The following is a 25,385-nucleotide window of genomic DNA, read 5'->3' as shown; positions in this document are numbered from 1 at the left end:
TGTGTGTTTAGATTTTGTTTTTTCTTCTTTTTTTTTTTTTTTGCAAAATTTGCATGTTCTTGAAAATTCATCACTGATTGGTACTGGTGTCCTATATTGAAATAACAATTGTGTACTTTCATAGGAAAGCATGGATGTGCTACATGATGGTATGGCGCTTGGGCGCATTGGAACATGGATTTCAATTTTGTAACAGAGTAAAACCAAGTTTCAAATTTGAACAGTAGCCTGTGAGAAGCAGAAATCTGCTTTCTGGGTCTGTAAGTCCTGAAGTAAGGAACACCTACTTGAAGTGGCTGCCTCAAGGTACGTTACAGTTATGTATGGAGCAGTTGTTGGACCTCTGTTCATTCCAGGGTCTTTCAACGGAGATCGGCACCTGAATCTCTTGTAGACTGTGGTGGATGACTTCATGGATGATCTCCCCCTCTCGTAGCAGGAGGAGGCCACATCAAGTACACTTTTCTTCACTCGTAGCAGGGGTCCCACGGGACTTAGAGAGACGTGGAAAGCGGATTTCTGCTTCTCATATTCTACCGCTATCTCTTATAGTGGCCACAACACAATTGAAATCCATGTCCTGCGAGCCCATGTGCCATACCATTGTGTAACACATCCATGCCTTGGGGGCATCAGCAATAGTATCTGTGAAGCAAAAACTGGCTGGAATAGTAGAAGTAGCATCAAGCTAATCCTTTGTGAAGTAGCGCTGCATTGCCAGCACTGTCCTTTCCCAGTTGCGGCATGTATTTGACGTTTTTTTTCCCCGTTGCCTTCCTTCATTGTACAATATTAGTTTTATGTATGAAAGCAGGTAGTGACAACTTATTTGATAAATTGCTGGTTTTCTAAGCATTACAGCTTGGGTCAATTCTACCGCCTCTCCAGAGATTACTGTATACTATACATAAGTACTCTCCCTCCATTTGGTGTTTAAGTAATCTTTTATAAAAAAAAAAACAAAAACAAAACACAGTATTATAACAAAGTACCATGTTACTTTTACAATACAACATAAGTTCCCTCCACTACTTGATATGGGGAAGCATAGTTGTTCCCATGAAGTACACTTCCTGTTATTGCTTTATGTCAGGATCTATCAGGTCCAAAACAGCCCACTCACCCTGTGCAGCTTATAAAAAAGAGTAACGAGGTGTATGGCCCACCATAATGACTGACTTTCTCAAAGTGCACTCATCTCGCTGGTGGAAAAAATAGAAAACTGCTTCTTGGGTTGGGTTCACACAAGATGGAGCCGTGGGCTTTCGTTCGTCGAACGGAGACCAGAATGGTCTCTGAGCAGGTTTTTCCTCCTTCCCAGCATTTATGCCAGACAGAATAGTGTACACTATCGTACGAAAAATATTTGAGCACCGCTATCAGTAGAATGGATCGTGTCTTGATGGCATGTCACGTGTCCCACACCACTCTACATAAGATGTAGACCCTTGGAGGTGTCAGCCATAGTCTTGCTTTGTTTCACTTGCCTTGATCCAAGGAACTTGGAGTTTAAACTTGGTATCATTGTTGGTTGTCACATTAGTGGACTTCAGCTTTGTGACATTTCCGCTAAAAACCAAATCGCCAGATCAACTGAGTTATGTGATCACAAGGTGGAGGAGAGAGGGATGTACCACACCTAACCAAGGACCAGACGACCCAAAGTATTAACCGAAAGGGACAAACGATAGCAGGAAGGATTGTTTGCAGAGCTGCTTTTCCACTATCCGCTGGGGACCTGCAGGAGAATGGAAACTAAGTCCGTGTCGGCACTGTACGACAGGACGTGCACAATGTTGGATCTATGAGTTGTGCCACTGCACAAGCTGACCAGCACGAAGCATGTGTGAAGAAGAAGCTTGTTCTCCATGTCTCTCGAAGTCTAGTGGGACCGCTGCTTTGACTAAAGTAAAGCGTACTTGAATTGGCCTCCTCCTTGTATAACGCATGGAGCAGTCAGTCATTGGATCTGTGTTCATTCTAGGGACTCCCAACACAGACTTCCCGAAGATGTATCGGCCCATCTACAGTGGTGCAAGGAGTGTTGTCATTGGACAGTTTGAGTAATGGGAAAATGTTCTACGGAGTGACTACTTGGACAACTCCATCTTTAGATCAGATGGGCGCACCTGGGTGTGGAGGATGCTTGGGGAACGTGTTTTGTGCCAACAATTAAGGATGACAGAGGTTCCATTATGGTCTGGGGATGTTTTCCGTGGCATGGTCTCTGTCAGCTGATTGTAGTGGCAAGAACCATAAACGCAGAGATGTGCCATGCCATTCTAGACAATAATGTGCTTTCAACAATGTGGCAATACTCTGGGAATGGTCAGCAATACTTCCAACAAGACAACACACAAGGCCACAAATCCAATGCTGTTTTAGCCTGTTTGAGGATATGGATGTTCCACAATTAGACCTATACAACTGGAGTCCTACTGAACATCTTTGGAACAAACTGGAATGTTGGGTCAGAAAGTATGAACCGCATCTATTTTTGAGAGACATTGTAGACGTTTGCAGGATGAATGGAGGTAAGTACCAGCGGAAGTGTATGAGACATTAGTAGAATGTATGCCATGGACAGTATGTGATGTCATTAGGACCAAAGGAGCCCCATCAAGTATTAACATATGGAAATAAATACTACTTTCGATTCTTGCTCAGGTGTCCAATTACTTTTAGGATAGTGTAGTTGACTACAGCATTCTGCCCAGCGGAAAGGAACCGTAAGCTGCTCAGCCACCAAAAGTGGTATCCGTTTCAATAATGAAAGACTATGGCTTTGTCCAGGCTTATGTCAGATCTACAGGATGGAAAAGCTAATGGGGCACACTAGCACAGTGTGAATCCAGCCCTATACCTTTCTCAGAGCTCGGACACCTCAAACGGTCAATAAAACGACCAAATATTTTTTTTCAAACTGGCTGAAATTGATGATCGGTTGCTATTGAGTTTGCATTATCAAGTGAAACCTTTAGTTGCACATGCCCTTTAAAGTGGTTTTGCAGATTATTGTTCAGTGAATATGAACACTTTTTTACAGTCAGAGGCCGTAAACTGTATATACTGTAGTGTTGCAGTATAAGAGTGACCTGCGGAGTGTGCTGGTCAGGCAGTCTGATACCAGGAAAGGAAGAGTGTTAACACCTGATGGGTGTGGCAGGAAATGGTTGCATTTAAGCCAGTTCCTGATAGAAGCAAGGAGGAAGTTACAACTTGGCAGTGCAGGACAGGCTGCAAGCTGAGGTCCAGTGTGGACCAGTTGGGTCTGTCACCCGGTCTGACGGAGGACGCCCTCCAGACACCCCAGGAGGGGTTAGTGACGGCCCTGTGGGTTGCGAACCATATTTGCTTTTTATGGACTGTATATAATTTCCTTGTGTGCTGTGAAATAAAGGCTGGCAGGTTTCTGGAGTATAATTCGTATGAGGAGGCCATTCTGGTATCCCAAAGTGGGGCGATCCTGTGGCAAGCAGACCCCAACTTGCCACAATACCCATTCCGGACAAATAGAAACAATGATATCCAAGCTAGGCAATGCTCTGTGAGCTCATTACATCAACGGCAGCATGAATCGCTGTCATTTGCTACATTGTATCAGTCTGCAGTCCAGGCTGTTTATTTAAAGGCAGAGTGTTTAGGCCCCTTCAGTGAGACTATGATTAAGGATCTCAAAACTCTGCACTCCACCGATCAGGATTAAGATGGACTTTTAATAGAGTTCTAGAAGACCCCTTTAAGCATTATCTATGGGGGAAAAAAGGAAAACCTTTTTAATGCTTGTCTGGTCTGCATTACATGCCATAAGGTCATACTAAGAGCTAGGCTGTCAGCACCAGTCTTCTTCAGTTCTCATACTGCAATAATAAAGTTATGCTGAAGTAAAAGTTGTCCTGGTGCCACGATTGATGGAAAAATACAGCCTTTAATTCCGTGATCCAACGCAGTGCTTACCAAAAAGATGGCAGACACATGCGGTGTTGATTTCAGTATAGAAGCAGCAGGATCTAAAGCATCTGTGACAGAAAGCAGCAACTCTATCTTCTGGGTCAGCTGCAGCAGAATTGGGTTCTCCTTTTTCTTTTTTCTTTTAGTTGTTTTAGGTTACGGTTACCTTTTTTGCAGATATGTTATTCCCAGAATGCAATGGGCTATGCAACTCTTTACAATATTATCTTGGCAGGAATAAAGTTTGTAGAAGGAAATATTGCAGGTGCATTACCGGAATAGCCGTGATGAAATGAGGCTGTTGGCAATATACATTGCTGTCTGTGATGTTGCTTTTGTATAGCAGACTGTCATAGATTGCCCGCTTCAAGAACAGTTATCTACAGTAATTAAAACCCCCCAGATCAGGTCCTAACGAGCACTGGTCTGTACCTGCGGGTCTATAATAACCTTTTGTTTTGTAGTTTCTGATATAATCCGAGATTTAGGAACGCCACCAGTAAGCGGCCATTGCAGCTCTCGATAACTATGTCAAAGTAGTTTACATCTAGGATAGCTAGGTAAAACAATACTTCCTCGCGGAGTCTGGAGGATTTCCCCTGGAGTCCCGTCTCTTTGCCTGTGCCAGCTTATGAGCTTCCTTCAGTAGCTTAGGGTGCTTCTACATGGAGCGAGAAATCTTTCACCTGAACGAGCGAAGGATGACACAGTTTGCTTGTGCGCTCAGGGGATCAGCTGTTTCCCTTGGCTGGGGTCTTTGTGTTCTGAGCTGTTTTGTTGCAGGAAGCAGACAGCTCCATGCCTTGGGCAGTGGCCTAGGTTGGTACTGCAATCTGAGCCCTATTAAAGTGAATGGGACTCGGCCTGCAGCGCCAATCTAGGCCACTGCAAAATGTACAGAATAATGTGATCGTTTTGCAAAACCATTCAGTATACAGACAGCAATCCAACTCCCACCTCACCCCGCCATCAAATACAGAGGTGATGCCAGACACAGGATCTGGTGTACTATATATGATGAGTGGGACCCATGGCTGCTTGTGCTACAGAGCATACTCTTCTGCTATATGGTCTAAAAACTGTGCATCTGAGACACTTCCATGCCGCAGAGGTCGAAGACCAGCATTACAGCTATTTTTAATGCAATTCTTCCCCATTTACTAATTAAGAATTCTAGTGATTGGGCTTCCATATTTACACAATGATTTATTACCCATCAATGTTATGTCTGGAAAAAAAACACTTTAACATTAAAAACCGCAGAACCCACCAGCACTATCTGTTCATGTGGCTGCATCCAATACTGCAGCTTGGCATTGTGGGTGCCATGCCCCACTACCCCCATTTTTTTTATGTTCATCATGGTGTAGGGAAGCTTCACTAGGCAGTTTCTGTGGTAGAATTTAGACAACCGCATCACGCCAACTGAGAAATTGACTAGTTTCAGACCACATAAACCCAAGCAAATCTGAGCTGGTCAGAATTGAGATCAAATGATCATCTAAGAAAAAAAACAAAACTCTTTTCGTGGCATTGCCCTTTACACAAACTAGCCAATTGCTGCTCTTCTGTCTAGCCCAATCTTGAATTTGTAGTTTTAAGATAACATGATAATTCACAGAAGACAAATGATCCCTTGCTGTATTTCACATGGCTTGACTAGGATGTTTAGTAGGAACTACAGGCTGCTTCCACCTTCTATACAAAGCATGTATTTTAGTGATCTTTTTTAAAGTGGTTTGATAAATTATTTAATTTGTTGTTAAATATTCACATGGATCATTTTTTCTTGTTCTCCACAAGTCCACCATTGGGACTTTCAAAATTAGTGGAAGTCGAATGTTACACAAGTTTATATTACTACATAGGGAAGTGTTAGGCTTAGAATTACATTAGGTTGTAAAAAGCAACACAAGCATATAAATATAAAAGGGAAGCTTAGAGTGAAAGCGGCCTTATAGGTTTCACAATTGGAGATTGCTGCTTATCAACCCCAGTCACTGAAATGAATGGGGAGAAGCCCTGTGCCCATTCGGCTGTCAACTTTCGTTGTTGGCTGTACCGCATAGACTTCCATGAGTCTGTCTTCAGCAGACAAGGAACGATGACGCCCAAAGCGGCACAGCACTTGTGTGAGCTTTTCTGCCCCTTCAGTTCAGTGATCAGCAGGGGTCTCTGCACCCAAATGCTCGCTGATCAAAACCTCTAACATATATCGCCATAACATAACATATCAAAAGTTTTCTAAAAGTTCAGTTACTCTTTAACTGACAAGTTTAGGAGAGAAGTCGAAAGCTACTGTAGAGATGTGTGAAGTTTGGGGTTACCAGCCAACTGTTGCCCCTAGACATTTCATTGTTAGATTAGTAGCATTTACAGGCGATAGAGCAGGTCCAGCAAAGTAGCAGTTTGGCTGCATGACTTGTTTGGAGAGAAGACATCATATTGAGGGGACACATGGAAATTACCTGATCTCATCTGTATCAGTGGTTTTCAATTTCTTTCTGCCTAATGCTATAGTTACATAATTTTTTAAATAAATATTATATATAAATATTTTTTTAATTAATTATATCCCATTAGTCCTAAGATAAGCATCTAGTCCTTTTTAAATTCTGTCATTGCCCCTGGCATTACTATCTTTTGGGGTAGCACATTCCAGATTGACTACTCTAACTGTAAAGAACCCTTTCCTATATAGATGCCTAAATCACTTTTCCTACACCCGTAGTGAATGTCCCATGGTCCTTTTTGTACAGTTATTTTCAAAAATAAATCCTGTGCCATCTCTCTGTATTGACCACACACATATTTATACGTGTAAATGAGATTACTTCTAAGATGTCTTTTCCAAATTGAACAAACCTATTCTGGTTGCCTGCCTTTGAACCCTCTCCAGCTCTCCTTTATCCTTTTAAAAATGTAGGCCTTTATCTCTCGTTATACACCCCAATATCTTATTTGCTTTTGCAGCTGCTGCTTGACATTGAGTACTGCTTATTAATCCAAATACCAAGTATTTTTCAAAGAAAAGTTTGTGCAGCAGATGAAAGGCACATCATGCTTGCTTCCCTTTTGGAGTGAGAAGAAGTCCAGCAGTGCCAACAGCGACAAACTGGCAGAAACTAGTGGGAACTGGGTACACCCGTCTAGTGTTTGGAGAAGTCTGGCCAGAAGTGGTCTTCATGGAAGAATTGCTTCCAAAAAACTATACCTTCAGTGTAGAAACAAGGCCAAGCGAATCAACAATGCATAAAAATATAGAAACTGGGTTGCAGAAAAATGGCAGCAGGCGCTCTGAACTGATGAGTCAAACTGTGAAATATTTGGCTGTAACAGAAGGCAGTTTGTTTGTGGAAGGGCTGGAGAGTGGTACAATGAGTGTCTGCAGGCAGCAGTGGAGCACGGTGGTGAGAGGTACAATAATGAGTGTCTGCAGGCAGCAGTGGAGCACGGCGGTGAGAGGTACAATAATGAGTGTCTGCAGGCAACAGTGAAGCACGGTGGTGAGAAGTACAATGAGTGTCTGCAGGCAGTAGTGGAGAGCAGTACAATGAGTGTCTGCAGGCAGCAGTGAAGAGCGGTGCAATAATAAGCGTCTGCAGGCAGCAGTGAAGCATGGAGGAGAGAGGTACAATGATGAGTGTCTGCAGGCAGCAGAGGAGAGCAGTACAATGAGTGTAGGTAGCAGTGAAGCACAGTAGAGGTTCCTTTCAAATTTTGGGGCTGCATTTCAGCAAATTGTTGTGGATTTGTTCAGGAATAATGGTGTCCTCAATGCTGAGAAATCCAGCAGATACTCATCCATCATGTAATACCATCAGGGAGGCGTCTGGTTGGCTTCAAATGTATTCTGCAGCAGCATTACGACCCTAAACATCCAGCCGATGTCATTAACAACTTCTTTACACTGAAGATAGAACAAGGAGTCCTTGAGGTGATAATATGGCCCCCACAGAGCCCTGATCTCAACATCATCCAGTCTGTCTGGGATGAAGAGACAGAAGGATTTGAGCAAGCTACATCCACAAAAGATCTGTGCTTAGTTCTCCAAGATGTTTGGAAAAACCTACCTGCCAAGTTCCTTCAAAAACTGTGCAAGTGTACTTAAAAGAACTGATGCTGCTTCGAAGACAAAGGCTAGTCACACCAAATACTGTATTTTTTTTTTCTTATATTTCTCTTTTGTTTATTCACTTTGCATTTTACATTGACAAAAATAAACCAGTTACACTTCTTCTATTTCTGAAAGCAGTCTTACTTTACAGCATTTTTTCCACACCTGCCTAAAATTTCTGTACAATACTGTATTTGCAGTAATGCAATTCCTGCAGCCTAGGTGTATCACCTTATACTTCCCAACATTAAAATGTATCAGCCATGTTGTTGCCCATGCCGACAGCCTATCCAGGTCTTTCTGTAATACGTTAGTCATGCCGAGTCTTGAAAATCCTACAGTTTTGTATTTTCAGCAAAAACTGACACTATTGTAAATCCCATCCAATGTCATTAATAAAGGGGCTAAAAAAATAAGCCCTAACACAGATCATTGTGGAACCCCGCTGCTGACTTTTATCCTTCCTTGAGTATGTACCATTACAACTACTGTCTTCTACCTCTGCTAGCTTGTTGCATACATTGTCTCCTAGTCTGGAGCTGCTGTACAAGCCTGTTGTGTGGTACAGTATTAACCCTTTCCAATCCAATTTGTATCCTGGTTTTCCTAGGAGGCTTACTCTTTTTCTGCTGTTATACAACGGCGCTATATGCTGGCTAAAGCCAGTACTGCATGAGGTGACACATTGGATAGGCTCCGACAGCAGAGAGGCTGGCAATATACAGCAAGAGAACCCTGACGGACGTCTTCTAACATCAAAGCTGTACAGCCTTAAATAATAATGTCTTTAGACGTCAGACAGTGGATTGCAAAGGGTTAAAGGCTTTTACAAAAACTACCAAATTTATGTTGGTTACGTTATTGGATTATTCACCGGTTGCAGGTAATCTCTTGTAATACCCTCAAATACCACAGATGTCAAACTTACTGGGCAGTAGTCACATGATTTCACCTTTCTAACCTTCTTAAATATTAGTACATCAGCCATCCTCCAATCTTTGGCACTGACCGTGTTGCAATAGTCTGGTAATCAATAGACCGTTAGATCTCATCCTTTTGAAACTCTGTTCCTTTAATTTCTGTGGATGAATTGCATCTAAACCAGGGACTTCATCAGCGTTTAATGTGCTCAGATGTATCTGTATTACTACTGGCGCTAAATTGGACAGATTGAGTAGAAACCCTTGATTGCAATCCCCCTGAATAATATCTGCACAGGTATCTCACAGGCCTCTTGTCCTCTACAGCTATAATTTCCCTTTTTTTGTTTTCTTTTTAAAAACTTTTTTTTTATTATTTTATTTTGGGGATCATTTCTAATTTAATTAGCATTTTGATTTTTGTGGCTAACTTGATTTAATTTTTAAACTTCCTGTTCAGATCCCTGTAAGGCTGGGTTCCCACTGAGTGTAAATCTCGGGAATGTCTGCATGGAAATACCGCGAGATTTCCACGGCTGAAATGCAGCTTTAAAACTCGCGCGAGGAAAGATGGCTGGAGCTAAAATGGACATGCCACGGCTTTGATTTCCACGTGGCATGTCAGTTTCAGTGTGGCTTGGCTGCAACTGTTTCTCTGCAGCATGTGGATGAGATTTTTGCAAATTTCGTCCACTTTGCTGCTTTATCCTGCGATTACCCCTTTGCGGTTTACCCCTTTGGGGTAATGCTTTAACACCCTTAAGGAGGCGGACCAATTTTTTTTTTCTGCTTTTGTTTTTTGTTGGGTCAGCACAATTACGACAATAACAAATTTCTATAGTTTTTGTTGCTGCACTATTATACTTAAGTGGTTAAATGTACTACCGCAGCGTTAGGTGGTTAATTGCTTTGTGCATGCCACTATGTTTATAGAGTTGTACAGAGCACCCCCCTCCTCCTGATCTTTCCGCATTACTTCCAGGCACACTAGATCTGACACTGTCTGTGAATAGCTTTGTGATTCCGCTCTGTGCAATAAATTCCAGGACTTCCCCCAACCCCTGCACTGCCTGTGCCCCAAGGAACGCAGGATACTGTACCTCATTGTAGGGATGGAGGAATTCTATCACACGTAGATGGACACGGCTTACATACATTCTGCTGATTGGGAGGGAGAAAATGTATTTTACATCTCAACTTACAGGGGTTCTGGGTGGTTTCCCTACCTAGAGCAATTAAGGAATACATTTGTGGAAGCTCTTTGGAATTCTCATGGGATCAGACTTATGGTATATTTTTCAATGATTCAATAAAAAAAAATCCTCCAAGAAACTGCAGATCGTCAGTCCGGTGGGGTTGAATAGTATCGCTACGTATACAGCTTAGTAATGCAGAGCCTATAGGTACTAACAGAGGAGTACCTATGGGCTTCGGGGCCCCAATACAAAACCTGTAGCAGGGCCCCCAACTATAATGCTTTATTCATAGTACTGGGCTTCTTATATGGAGAAGAGAGGCCTTATGGGCCCCCTAAGGCTCCTGGGCCCGAGTGTAACTGCATCCTCTATAGTTACGCCCTTACTGACATGAGAGGAGGTAGTATTTGAAGAGCTAGCATCATCAATATCAGCAAAAAGGCTGCCTGTCCATTGGCGTTGCAGTATCCCGCCCGGGAGCCGGCAAACAGATCTCCACTGTCAGCCTATCCGACAGATAGGCTGACCGCAGAGAATCACAGCAAATTGCAGCATGCTCTCAGCATGTTCTCTGCTTGTGGACAGGGTGGCTGTGCTCTCCATAGCAATGCTACAGGGAGCTTTCACTGTGTTCCCCGCGGCCGGATTATCACCGCGGGGAACGCAATTCAAACTCAACCGTGGACAGGCAGCCTTATTTGGAGAGTAGCTGGTCACTATTGATTTTCTCAGGGTGGATTCACATATGCGCTGGAGCTTACACTTTCCTGCTCTCGAAGAACAGGAATGGGGAATGGGAATCCCTTGGCTGAACGTTCCATCTTTGGATGGAACTAAACAGCGCCGGACGGACCCCAATGATTATAATTGGGGTCCATCGACTTTCCACCCGTCTTTTGGACGGAAGAAAAAGCGATGCAGCGCTTTTTCTTCCAGTATTTTGAGCCGGATCTGTGACTGAACCTCTGACCGGAGTTACAACGCAGATGTGAAACCGACCTTAGGCCGGCTGCACATAGCCAAATTGGGTATTTCCAAATCTGGACCGATTTCGCAGCAAATACCGCCCATAGCATGATATGGAAAAGCGTTTTTTCCTGCCCTCGAGCAGAAATCAACTGCTATTTTCTGCTCGTGGGGAAAAATGTCAGCACGCTCTATTTTGAAGCGGATTCTGTGGGGACAGTTGTCATTAAAGTCAGTGAAAGCCGTCCAACCCGCGGCCCTTCCGCAATCATCATTGTGGAAAGGCCGCGGGATCCGCACCATCGCCTAGCAACGATGCAGCGTTATCTATACCGCACATGTGCGACAGCCAGCACATCCACAGATAGACTGCGGACAGGTGCGCGGGGGTCACCGACGAGCACAGGGTTGAGATCCGCATGCGGAAACCAACCTATCCGTGTGCAGGCAGCCTTTCTCTGATAGTGGCATCTCCGCAAAACCACTTGTTGTAAAATCCTAAAATCAGGTTCTGTTCCAAAATATTCCTTGTTTTATTGCGCTAGAGAGTCTTAAAGAAATGAGTCTCCAGCTTTCTAAAACAATCTTTGAGACGAAACCACTAAAGTTTATTGAAGATCGCTCTTGTCTAGTAATGATTTCGTCTGTTCCTTTTTCTATTGGCTAATTATGGGTTTGTCCGTCCCCATGTTCTGCGTCGCTTGGACTCCAGCCCCCTTAAACTTGTAGAACATAGAGATCCCTCATCACTTTCTTTAGGCTTTTCGATTTATTGTACCATTCTATTCTGTTCATTGATGAACAAGACATACGAATAGACTTCCTCCTGGTTCCTCGCACGTTTCATACCAATTGTCGATGTTGGGGTTTGACAATTTATATGGAAATCCACTCTGGGAATTTTCTTTAAAAGATGGCTGTTATTTAAAGGCTTGCTTTTCTTTGTAAGACACTTCTGTGACGTGAACAGGACAGAACAGCGCACGTAGCGCTCATCTCTACCAAACAGTATGCCACAAGGGGCGATGGTAATATTTTAGCATGTAAATGCCTATGCAGGACCCGCACTCAACAATGCTTTACACATTTCCATTGCCATTTAAATAGAAATAGTCCTAAAATGTGAAAGATTAATTGTGCCGGAGCCCGGCTTGTTACACAGCTGTGAATTTTAATGTCCACTCACTCCATTCATTTGCCTTGCGAGAACTTTTGTATGTTGCTCTCAATAGAAGCTGGCAGCATGTTTTGCAACTTCACCCAAACTGAAGAAATAAGTGTCACATTGTTCTCTGTCCTTGTAACGTTATCATTGCTTGCAAAAGTAGTGATTTTTTTTAATTCTTGTTGTAAGCTATGTTTCCATTTTTCTTTTAGGCTTTCCACTCCCTTCCGGACACCTTGGAAGAGATAGATGCTGTGCTGAACGAAGAACGGTCCAGAGCGGCTTGCTTCACAGGCTTAACTTCTTCAGTATGTTGACTAGTTTTTCTGATAGTACTTACTTGCCCTCCCACGCTGTATTAAAGCTCAGTAATAATAAGCTAGGCAGCAGGAACAATATGTTTGAAATGCCAGAATTTGAATCTATTAGAATTTTAAGTAGAGTCTTTAAGAAAGAACAGAACATACTGTTCCCTTGCACCAAAAAATACTGTGCATAACCTGGCAACTGTCAATTGTTTGTGTTACCATGTGTCACTTCAGCTCGCATTCGCAAAAGCAAACCAGAAAATAGGAGTCAGTAGCGTGTTTGGAAAGATTGTATCTAGATGTCCTGTTCTTTTTAGGTAGTGAATTTACCGAGTCTTTTGTATCGTCAGGTTGTAGAAGACTACACCAAGCGAACAAGAGAAATAGAAGACATGACAGAGGAGCTTCACAGGAAGAAGACAGAGTTGGAAAGTTTTAGGCAAAACATATTACAGGTACTTTAAAAGGTTTTCATCGGCGATCATCTTTGAGTCAGTTGGCAGGCACTTGGCTATACAGTATGCTCAGTTTCTTATCACGTTGTAGAACATGTAAAGGAAGGCTAGTCACTAGAGATGAGCGAGCGTACTCGGCCACACCCCTTTTTCGCCCGAGTACTGCGATTTTCGAGTACTTCCGTACTCAAGCGAAAAGATTCGGGGGGCGCTGTGGGTGAGTGGGGGGTTGCAGCGGGGAGTGGGGGGGAGAGGGAGAGAGGGCTCCCCCCTATTCCCCGCTGCTACCCCCCGCGCCGCCGGTGCTATTTTCAACAGGGAAATCCCTTTATTCCTTCAGAAGTGGTTACAACGTTTCGACATACACGTCTTTTATCGAGTATGCAGGTTTCCCCAGAGGAGGAAACAAATTTATACAATGTTGCAAAAAAAAAAAATCGTATTTCCATAAAACTTGCACTTTATAAACTCTTCTCTTGAATTTTTTGCCCAGGTTAAAGAAGACTGGCTTACACCTTTGAAGCAGTTGGTAGAAAAAATAAATGAGCAGTTTAGCAGTTTCTTCAGGTCAATGCAATGTGTAGGTGAAGTGGACCTGCATACTGAAAATGAGGTAAGGAAGGAGTTGGTGCCATATCTAACACTACAAAAACCATGTATATCTTTCATACAGATCTAGTGTAATTTGGGAGTTTCTGTACAATTTAAAGGGAAACTGTCACCAGGTTCATGATGCCCAAACCACAGGCAGGTGTGCCCATTGGCTTTGTATATGTTGTTCTGAAACACTGCTGCATTACAGAATTAACGCATTTTAAAGTTTGACTCGGAGCTCTTAGTCAGTGGTGAGCCGCATTGGCATCTCCCCTCCCACAGCATAATCACTTGACAGCCCTCTCTTTATACACAAGAGAGGAGAGAACTGTCAGTCAACATGCTGCCGGCGGGGAGGGGACGGTGCAGCCCATCTTTTAGTCTGAGCTCAGAGTCAAACTGAAATATCACAGCGTGTTAGCATAACCTATATGAGGGCAATGGGCATACCTGTCCCACAGGCAACATGAATAATAATCCTAGCAATAAGGAAAAATAAATCCTAGGTTGGCATCACTCTACTCCCAACTATTGCATTGTAGTGAGGAGGGGTAGAAGACTGAAACTGTTCTGCCCACAGATGTATCTCTAGTTATCAGATTATGGTCTAAAACTCCATCTGAAGCCTATAAGAAGTGTCAAGGAAGTTTCTTCTCTGAAGATGTCTTAAGTGCATCACAGCATTTCAGTTGCGCATAAATGGGCTGCATTATTTTCTCTGGCGATGGGGTAAAGGCTCTGGTTTTAGACAACCCTACTAGTGCTATGAATTAGGTTTCAATGGTCACTAACTTTTCAACAGATTTGTGTATATATTGATAGTACAGGTGAATGTAAAAAAATTATAATGTAGCTTATTAAAAATACTACTTACTCTGCTTATTGGGCATCTCTCCTCTTATCCCCCTCCCTCCTAAACTGTTCGTTCACTCTGAAAAATTGCTAAAAATCTATATTGGTAGGCAAGATGGACTAACAGCTCACTGATGGGTTAGATTACATGCTGCCCTTAGAAGTGTGTAGAGAGGGAAGGAGTTGAGTAAGAGGCAAATGGAGACACAGAGAAGCTGTAGCTGTAGGAGATCGTAAAACACTATTGCAGCTAATAGTGTTTTACGATCTCCTAGCAACACTGTACAGTGGTCCTCTATGATGTCTTTCATGCTGCTGCTGCTTTTGTATATGAGAGAGACATGAGGGGGAGCAGGATCTCCTCTTCTTTCTGCGCAGTGTATGAGAGACGTCCTAACAGCTAGTCTATATCCACTAGCTCAGGGAAACCTGAGAATTGGGGATAGAACCTGCAGAGAGGGAAAATTGCCCAAAAATGCAGGACACAAGTCATTTTATAGTCAGATATGGTGTTACTCCTCATGTACGCACAACAGCATATTCAGCAAAGTCACCTGAACGTTTAGGTATACTTGCACTTTGTATGCTCTTTTCTCATGAACCTATAGATCCACAACAAACGGGCAATGCAGGGAAAAATGGCAAAAAATAATAAAAAAAGAACCATTACTTGTGTGTTAAATCCCCAGTGCTCCCCATTGGTCTGTTTACTGTGCTGCAGTGATGATGTCATGTCGACATACGTGACCGCTGCAGGCAATCGCTGATCTCGGTAGTCTCTTGCTGTGCACCACTGAAACCATTGATTGGCTGCAGCGGACACGTGTTTTATGTGCTGTTGAATGTGAATATACACCACTGAAATTGCAGAGCAAAGATCATTATATTTAATTTTGATGAAACTGTTGTAAAAAAAAAAAAAAAAAAAAGACCAAACCTAAAATCTAGATGCTACATGGGCGGAAGATATTACACGGCTAATCCTATTTGAACATTACGTCCTCTCGGTAGGAAGACTATGACAAGTATGGAATAAGGATCCGTGTGAAGTTTAGAAGCAGCACACAACTTCATGAGCTGACCCCGCATCATCAGAGTGGAGGGGAGCGGAGTGTTTCCACCATGCTGTATCTAATGGCTATTCAGGAACTCAACAGGTGCCCCTTCCGAGTGGTGGATGAAATCAATCAGGTAAAGGCGTAATAAGATTTCTACAAAGAAAATGTTTTCCCCTTGTGGGCTTTACTGATATTCTTTGTAATATTGCTCTAAGGGCATGGATCCTGTGAATGAAAGGAGGGTATTCGAAATGGTGGTGAACACGGCATGCAAAGAAACCACTTCTCAATATTTGTTTATTACACCAAAGGTAATTATAACGAAACGCTTGTTTTGGCTTTGTTTGCTAATTGTTTGTTGGTTTCATTGGGAACCATGCTTTAATTAAGTTTAAAGGCCACTTAGTATGACACATGCACTTTAAACATGGGCATTTACCTCATGCCCCTAAAGAGGGGGAACCCGTGAAAAATGAGATTGGATGAAGCTGTTTCAACCCCCTCTTCCAATTAGAACAGGTGGACAGTACAGCATGAGGAGAGCAGTGTCTGACAGTGGCGCTGGCTCCTCCAATCAGCATGTCTAACCCTGTTCTCAGTAATGGGGATTGGAAGGGTGCCACTGACAAATGGGCGTGTCCTCCTGCACTGCCCAGGTAACACCTCGAAAATGGTCTTGCTGAGCTGCATAATGGATGAAATGAATGCTCTCATGACCATGCACTTCAGATGATGATACACTAGTAAGAAAAGGGAAAAACACAAGCTAAGGGTTTATCGCAGTGAAAAAAAATGTAACGTGAATAATCCCTGGCTGATTTAAAGTTATGACTCTTATGTTTACTTCATAGTAAATTTTAAAAATTAGTTTAAAGAGTGACTGCTCTACTAAAAAAAAAAAAACCTCCTTCTGACATGTCAAAGAAACTTGTCAAAAGTTTTAATCGGTGGGATCTGGGTGCTGAGACCCCTGCTGATCGCTGAAATGAAGGAGCTGCAGCCTTTCGCCTTCGGCTATCCTCGTTGGCTCAACTAGGCAGCCGAAGACAAACATGTAGATGTCTATAGAAGTCTCTGCATCTGTCTTGAGCCGCCAAGAAGAGCTGACAAGGAACAACGGCATCCAAAGAGGCACTGCGCTCGGGTGAGCGCTGCAGCCCCTTCATTTCAGCGGGGGTTTCAACCACATGGACTCCCGTTGATTAAAAACTTTGACTTGTCCCTCTGACTTTAGTTTTTTTAAAAGTTAAATTACTCTTTAAGGAAAAAAAAAAAACACTTTCCAAGTCGCCAAAATAAAATAACTGTTATCCCTGCGTCCATAAAGTCCGATTTCTTAACGCCAAAGGACGTAAGGTCATGTCATGGCTGTAGGGTACTTAAGACGGCAGGATGTAACCTTATCTCATGTGGATTGCGCATAATCAGAAGTGAGTTTGCGCCATCAGCCGGCCTCCCGCTGCAACAGCGGGGGTACATGAGGACAGTGACCCCCCCCCCCCTAAGGTTAACCCCCAGGGTTCACAGAGATAGGGTGCTCCCTCTGTGATGTCATCGAACCCATGTGATGTGGCCACGGAGGATAGTGGCATCCTGCTTTGCCATTGCCTATGATTCGCTATTACAATCAATAAGGCATTGTAGTATTGAAGTTCTGCAATTCCTTATCATAGTTGCTATGGTTCAGGTCCCCTTCAGGGACATAAGAATGTGAAAAAAAAAAAAATAACAAAAACCTTTTTTTGCTTGTTTTACCTCCCAAAAATCGCAATAAAAGTGATTTTAAAAGCCATTTGTACCCCAAAATGGTACAAAAAAAAAAACTACAGCTTGTGATGCAAAACACAAGCTTTCAGAGTTCCGACCATGGAAAAATACAAAAGTTATGGGACTTTGAATGCAGCGATGTAAAAAATATTTTTTTTTTAAAAAGGGTGATATCGTGCAAAAGTGGGGAAAAAAAACAATATTATAATATTTTTGGTATCTTAATTGTACTGACTCGCAGGAAAAAGGTTCTCGTCTGTATCATTGGGGGACACAGCAAAGACCTTGAGGGTATAGCTTCTGCCACTAGGAGGCGACACTAAGCATAAAAGTGTTAACTCCTCCCACTAGCTATACCCCTCTGCTAGCTCAGTTTTTAGCTTAGTGTCGTAGGAGGCAGACTGTCTCTCCTACAGAGACTATTTTTTTATTTTTATTTTTTGCCAAAGGACCAGGGAATAACGGGGAGGCAGTACTCTTCCTCTTAACCCACCGAGGGGGGCGAGCGGAGGAGAACTAACCTTCTGTTGTCTGCTCGGTCCCCTCAGAAGACAAGAAGGCAAATGCAGGCCCTAACCTGAATGTGACCCGCCAGCCATAGAGCCCCCCTTTCTTATGGTCCGGCATCCCCTCCCTTCCTAAAGGCAGGCGATGGTGGGGAGAAGCTCTGCTGGAGCCAGGAAATCACCCTACCTCTGTCAAGAGGTAAATATGTGAGTTTATTTTGTAAGTCCGCTGCCGTGCAGACTGAATGGGTTGCGCTGGCGTTTCGCTGCCTGCAGCTTGTGCTTTGCACTGCCCGCGTTTTGTGTTTCACCTGCCGCGCTCCTGCGGCGTAGCTTGCGCCGTTTGCGCCTTGTGTTTGCCGCCTGGACTTATATTGCACCGCTCGCACTGGGTGCTCCGGCGGGTGGTGATGCCGCCCCCACGGTTTGCAGTGCTGCTGCCCGCGGTTTTTGTTGTGTCGCCCGCAGTGGGGCTGTGACTAGCCACCATGCGGCTCAGGCATTATAGCGGTAAGGGGGGTATTCCTGCCGCGCTACCCCCCCTCCTTCAGTGCAGCCGCACGCCCGATCTAGCGTGCAGCTGTCTGTCACCCAGTGCTGCTGGTCGCTGAGCCGCGACAGTCGAGCTCTCCTGCCGGCGTGGGTTAGTCACTGTTTTGAATCTGGCGCAGCCCAGTGTGTTACCGGGCGCCGCGCTGCCCGTGTGTTACCCCCCAATGAACAAGAGGAGAAAGAGATTTTACGGTATATTCTTACAAAATCTAGTTATTGTGTCATTTATGCTGCATGAGTGGGGCTGTTAAAAAAAAAAAACAGCCCCACTCATGCCGGGTTTTCTCTCCCCGGCTCTATAAAAAAAAAAAAAAAAAAAAAAAAAAAGAAAAAACAGCTTTGCAATACATTATATGTACCCAAAAATGATACCAATAAAAGCTATAGTTCGCCATGCAAAAAATAAGCCCTTATATGGCCATGTCAACAGAAAAAAATGTTATGGCTTTTGAAAAGTGGAGATGAAAATTCCCCCCCAAATCGTTGTGTCCTCAACACCGAAATAGGCCATGTCCTTAAGGGGTTAAAAAAAAATCACATTAATTCCACATGGTGAACTCTATCAGGAAAAAAACTGTTGAATAAAAAGTGATCAAAAAGTTGTATCCATCTGAAAATTGTGCCAATAGAGATTACAGCTCACCCAAACAAGCCCACAGAATAAATGTAGTATGTTGTTTTCACTACATAAGTGCTGTGAAAACTATTCCCCCATGGTGAAACTACTTGTCTTTCCATTTCACCTCACTTAGAGATGGTTTTAAAGTTCCACAATACATTATATGGTGCATTAACCCTTTGCAATCCAATTTTGGATTCAGGATTTCCTAGGGGGTTTTCTCTTTCTGCCATTATACAATGGCGCCGTCTGCTGGCTAGAGCCAATACTGCGGCACGTCGCTAGAAAAATAAAGTGACAATATTTAGCAATTTGGGAGAAAGTTACAATTTTGTGTTTTTTGATTTTCTTTTGTTTTTTATGTTTTTACCTCCAGCTGCTCCAGAATCTAACATATACCGACAGAATGACCGTGTTATTCGTCTACAATGGTCCTTACATGCTGGAGCCCACAAAATGGAATTTGAAAGCTTTTCATAGAAGACGTCGAAGAGTAGCTGCAGTCTCTCAGTAAATGTTAACTTTAATCTATAGTCTTTTCTGCAAGAATTACAATTAGTTCTGACTTAAAGGGAACCTGTCAGCTGGAACAAACTGTCCAAACTGCATGTTATAGAGCCGGAGGAGCTGAGCGGACTGATATATAGTTTTATGGGGAAACATTCAGTATAACTTGTGTCTTGTTCTTTTATATCTCCGCTCATTCTGAGCTGAACAGTCAAATGGGCGGTCCTATCAGTGATTGACAACCTCCTTGTATGTACAGACTCAGATAGCTGTCAATCACTGATAGGACCGCCCATTTGACTGTTCAGCTCAGAGTGTGCAGAGATATAAAAAAAGAAAAACACAGAAGTGATACTGAATCTTTTCTCATAAAGCTGTATATCAGTCTGCTCAGCTCCTCCTGCTATATACCATCACGCCTACAGTTTGTACACTATGTTCGAGCTGGCTGACTGCTTTTAAGTAAATTGCAGGTCACTCAAGACTCCTGTTGCTTCCTAATCCCTTCTACCACTCTCTGCCGCACACAAATGCTTCAGCATATGGCCAGGCCTTACACCAAGTATGGGTCCTAACAAGCATGTCGCATATCAATCCTCCATACATTCTCAGGCACTTGTTCACATCTTCAGAGGAAAGGCAGTGGGAAATTTCAACTAGCGGCCAGCAGGTGGTGAGAGAGAACAAGGATCGACCCTTTTAAAATGGGCATTGTTAGCAGTGCTCCTCTGGGGTCCTATACACCCGATATGTGCTATCATCCTTCATAGGACCTTTCTAATAAACAGTTTACATATTTTACTATGTTGTTGAAGTTTCTGAAAATTAATTATTTACTAAATACTAAACATATTTTTTTTATATATAAATTTAATTTAAATAAAGATACTTTGTTGCATATGATGTCACCGTGGATTATTTTGGGGTGTTATCATTAAAAGGCAAGATTAAGGCCTCATGCACACAGGCGGATTTTTGCTGCGGAATCTGGGGTCGGTGTCCGCCTTCGGATTCTGCAGCAATACCCCTCCATAGTATGCTATGGAAAAAGTGATTCTTCATGAACACGAGTGGAAACCAAATGCAGTTTCCACTCGCGGACCAAAAATTGCAGCATGCTTCATTTTACTGCAGTTCCCACATGGGCGGCTTTCATTCAAGTCAAAGGAAGCCGTCCGACCTGCGGCCCATCCACAATTGATATCGCGGACAGGTCACGGGAGAAGCGGGAGTTTAAAATAAAAACCCTGTACTGCGCGTGTCCGACGGCGAGCCGTTCAGACCAGACCATCCGCAGTACAGAGAAGCCGGAAGAAGACAGATCCACACAGACGCCGGTGAAGAAGGCAGGTATGCAGGGTCACCCGCCGCGGTCAGGGCCAGATTCCGTGCGGGACTCCGCAGGCGGAATCCGAACTGCCTGTGTGCATGTGGCCTAAGTGTTTAGAAACAGAAATTTTCATGTTAGAGCTCAAATATCACTAAGGGCTTGTTCGCATGAGCGTGTGCTGGTGCGTGCATACGCGGACACAAAACCGGAACATGAAAACAAGTCCATGCAGCATTGCTTTCAGTGGGGCCATTGCTGCTGCTGGCAGCTCTATTGAAAGCAGTGTCCTGCCGGCACCCCCGCAGTGATTTTTAGGAAAGGGCTTTAAATATAAGCACTTCCCTAAATATCATTCCTAGCTTGTGTAACAAATAAACAAATATATACTCCGCTTTTCGCCGGGGCTCAGGCGCGTCTAGCCTGACAGCTGAGCACTGCCTGTGATTGGTCACAGCACTCAATGAATGGCAGGGCGCTGTTTGCGATTGACTGAGCACTGTGAATTTATTGAATTCAATGAATGGCTGAGCACTGCCTGTGATTGGCTGAGCGCTCAGCCAATCAGACGCAGCCCTTTCAGCAGGGAAATTTTAAATTCATTACAGTCCTGGGACCAAGCAGCTGGACGCCCCTGAGCCCCAGCAGCAGTGGAGAGGTGAGTGTATACATATATTTTTATTTTTTTACACCTGCTAGGGATGATTTTTTCAGGGAAGGGTTTATATTTAAGGTCCTACCCTGAAAATCACTGCAAGGGTTGCCGACATCCTATTTTCAATGTGTCCGCCGGTGGCAGCAGTGGTGGCCCCATTGAAAGCAATGGCAGAATATCGTGATCCTCTGCCACAGCTGTGACAGGGGATTCTTTGCTCCCCATGGGGAGTGCCATCATTACTGAACACTGTAACAGAGCTGTCACAATGTTCAGTGACAAGGGGACTCCCTGCGGGAAATATTGACACGCACCACAGACTATGGTGCACGCATGTCCTATGTTTCGCAGGTGTGTTCGTTTGCACGCCTGTTAAACACGGACATGTGAACACACTATAGGGAACCAATGCTTCTAATAGACGCGTAGTTTTGTGTGGGTGTATGTACACTCATCTGAGTGAGCCCTGAGTAGCAGCATTATAAATAGGGGCCTTGCGGCATGGGTTTTGCACAGCATATGGAAGGCTTGCGTATAGCAGCTTGCACATTTTGTTTTCTTGTTTTAGATTTTATAGCTTTATCTCCGGTAAGTAACACTTAGGTCAGCTGCACACGACTGGGTCTGATTCCGCATGCGGATCCCGCGGCAGATTACGGCTGTGAAGCCAGCTAGTGACCCTGCGTACCGGATTACTCTGCATTATGTATGACCGCAGCGGCTCGACTTGACTTCAATGGAGGCCGTCCGTGCAGAGTCTGCAGCAAAAGAGAGAATGCTGCGATTTTTCCTTCACTCTTGGAATACGCAATTTGTATCCGCGAGTACGAGCGTAAAAGTGACTTTGCAATGCAAGCATTTTGCTGCAGGTCATCCGACACCCCCCCCCCCCCCCCCTGTATTTTGTTCAAGGGTCCGCATCCCAGGGGATGTTGAGGGGAAGGCTCTGCTGAAGCTGGATTTGAGGATAGAAGAGAGTATGTCTCCTCTCTCACCCTCTCCATTTCTCTCCCTTGGTCTTTACCCTGTCTGTCTGGCGGTGTGGGTGTAGCTGTGCTTTGGGCTGTTTCCGCTTGGCTGAACAGCTGAGCAGGGTTCTGGGCACTCCCTTCATTTTCTCGTGGGAATACCTGGGGTGGTAGTTGTCTCCTGGGGGTCCTTGCTGGGGGCAGCTGCGGAGATCAGGGGTGAGGAGTGCCTCATGGATTCTCCGGCACTTTGCGCTTCAGCTGACGGAAACTCCGGTGCGGATCCAATCTGACAACGCGACCGCTGTCAAATACATAAATCGTCAGGGCAGAACCTGCAAAAGTATCATGGCGGAGGTGCAGAAGACTCTGTCATGGGCCGAGGGTCATCTCCCTGCGATCTCAGCAGTTTTCATTCCGGGAGTAGAGAATTGGGTAGCCGATTTCCTCAGCAGGACGTCAGTAGATCCAAGGGAATGGGAGCTGCATCCCAAGGTATTTCAGGAGTGTGTTGGAAATGTGGTCAGCCAGATGTCGATCTGATGGCGTCTTGCTTCAAACAGAAGCTCCCCGGTCTGTTTGGCCAGATAGAGGGATCCCAGATCACAAGCAGGAGATGCGCTGACAGCTCCATGAACTGGATTTCATTCCCCTATGTGTTTCCTCCGGTGCCTCTCATTCCCTGGCTACTCAGGAGAAGCAGGAAAGAAGGCCTCCCAGTGATTCTCATAACCTCGGACCGGCCTTGGAGGGCGTGGTACACGCAGCTCGTCGACCTGCTGGCAGATGCTCCCAGGCGCTTTTTCCTGTGAAAATATCTTCTCTCTCAAGGACCCCTCTACCACCCGAGTTTGACCATGTTACATTTGACAGCATGGCTGTTGAGGCCGCAGTTTTGAAGGCACAGGGTTTTTCAGACCCGGTCATCCAAACAATGATTAGGGCTAGGAAGCCGTCCTCGTCAAAGGTGCATCATCGCGTGTGGAAGCGGTTCATCCTTTGGTGTGAGCAGAGGGGTTTTCACCTGATGCGATTTTCTTTGGCCCGCCTCCTGTCCTTCATCCAGGATGGGCTGGACATAGGGCTCAGCCTCATTTCCCTCAAGGGACAAATTTTGGCCTTGTCTATCCTTTTCCAGCGCCCCCTGGCATCCAGGTCAGCCGTGCGCACCTTCCTCCATGGAGTTACTCATACCGCACCCCTGTTTCGCTCACCGCTACCACCTTGGCATTTGAACCTGGTTCTGGACGCGACAGGCTCATCTGTTCGAACTGTTGGCAGAGATACAATGGCGGTTATTGTCCTGAAAGGTTGCCTTTCCAGTGGCGGTTACTTCCCTCCGAACGATCTCTGAGATCACGGCACTGTCGGCGAAGTCACCCTTTACGGTGTTTCACCAGGATAAGGTTGTATTGCTTCCGGTTCCTTCTTTTCTCCCCAAGGTGGTGTCAGCCTTCCATATCAATGAGGACATTGTGCTGCCATTGTTCTGTCTAGCTGCAGTCCACCCAAGAGGACGGGCTCTGCACACTTGAGACCTAGTGCAAGCACAAAGTCTATTTGGAACAGACCTTGTCATCCCGACACTCTGATTCTCGGTTCGTGCTACCGGAAGGTCCGAGACGTGGTCTTGCTGCCTCCAAAGTCACCATTTCACGCTGGATTTGCTCGTCGGTGGTTGAGGCCTACCGGGCTAAGGGTAAGACACTGCCGTTTAGGGTGACGGCACACTCTGCCAGGGCAGTGGGAGCCTCGTGGGCGGTCTGCCACGGTGCCTCCGCTTCGCAAGTGTATAGGTCGGCTACACACTTTCTCTAAGTGCTACCAAATTCACACTTTTGCATCAGCCGATGCTTTGCTAGGTGGGAATGTTTTACAGATGGCTGTAAACTGACCACATGCGTTTATGATTTCCTTTTCCCTCCCTCGGGGACTGCTTTTGAACGACCTACGGTCTTTGCTGTATCCCCCAATGACACAAGCGGAAAAGAGGATTTTTTACTTAGCGTAAAATCTTTCTCGTCTCGTCATTGGGGGACACAGCACCCACCCTTTATTTAGGACACCGTTTTTTCGTCCTGGCCAGGACCCTGGTTCGGCATGCTTGCAGTATAGGGGGACCGTGGTTGAAGGACCTGCGAGGGGCAGGGCTGGGTCTACGGAAGCTGGGAATTGGGTCGGGTTAGGAGTTTCGGGGCGGGGTTTCTGGGATGCGATTAGTGGCCAATGCTTTGGGGCGGAGCTTGGATGAGGCAATCGATTGGGCGGGAACCTACGTCCCATAGTGAAAGAAAAATGTGTGCAGAAGTGAAAATGAATGTGTTTGAAATGAATGGGGTGTGTAAGGATGATTTATACCAACAACATTGAAAATTATTGGAAACATGCAAAATCGGTTTTCAAGCGCATGATCGGTACACAAAAAGACATGATTCCAAGTTACCTGGATGAATTCATGTGGTGTGAAAGATATGCTGCAACATCTGATTTAGCATATTTGAATATGTTGACTCCTATTTCTGAATTCAAACCATGTTAGCTGCTGTCGTCGTATATTATCTGTTAGCTACATACATTGCACTACTCATCTACCAATCCCATTAAGCCCACCTCATCATTTTCATTTCAAACACACAGGTATTTGGCTTTAGCTGCACACAGCACAGCTTTAGTTTATTCATCTTGCTGGTTCCCGCCCCACCAATCATGTAATAAAAAAGCCCCACCCCCAAAGCCCTGCCCCCCCAGGTCCTTCAACCAGGGTCCCCTTTACTGCAAGTAAGCCCCTTGGTTCTGTAAGTTGCACATGGTGTTGTGTTGTTGTTACAATTATAACCTTCGTGTCATATTGCTATCTATTGTTGTTTTTCCATTCCCGCATGGCTGCTCCTACTGCTGGCAT

General features: G+C 44.6%; 1 protein-coding gene across 2 annotated transcripts in view; it reads left to right on the top strand.

Annotated features, from left to right (window-relative positions):
• SMC5 (structural maintenance of chromosomes 5) overlaps nt 1–20,431 on the top strand; it is a 96,286-nt gene extending 75,855 nt beyond the window's left edge. For both annotated transcript variants that reach the window (XM_066604185.1, XM_066604184.1), the window contains 6 exons: nt 12,528–12,623; nt 12,974–13,078; nt 13,572–13,691; nt 15,536–15,715; nt 15,798–15,893; nt 19,403–20,431. In XM_066604185.1, coding sequence (XP_066460282.1) covers nt 12,528–12,623; nt 12,974–13,078; nt 13,572–13,691; nt 15,536–15,715; nt 15,798–15,893; nt 19,403–19,540 — 735 coding nt within the window. In that variant the 3' untranslated portion in view covers nt 19,541–20,431. The remainder of the gene's footprint in view (nt 1–12,527; nt 12,624–12,973; nt 13,079–13,571; nt 13,692–15,535; nt 15,716–15,797; nt 15,894–19,402) is intronic.
• The last annotated feature ends 4,954 nt before the right edge of the window (nt 20,432–25,385 follow it).

The sequence above is a fragment of the Eleutherodactylus coqui genome, chromosome 5 (assembly GCF_035609145.1).
Source record: "Eleutherodactylus coqui strain aEleCoq1 chromosome 5, aEleCoq1.hap1, whole genome shotgun sequence".
In the NCBI taxonomy this organism is placed as follows: domain Eukaryota; kingdom Metazoa; phylum Chordata; class Amphibia; order Anura; family Eleutherodactylidae; genus Eleutherodactylus; species Eleutherodactylus coqui.
The sequence above is the reverse complement of the archived record's forward strand: the minus strand, read 5'-3'. Positions and strand labels throughout refer to the sequence as shown.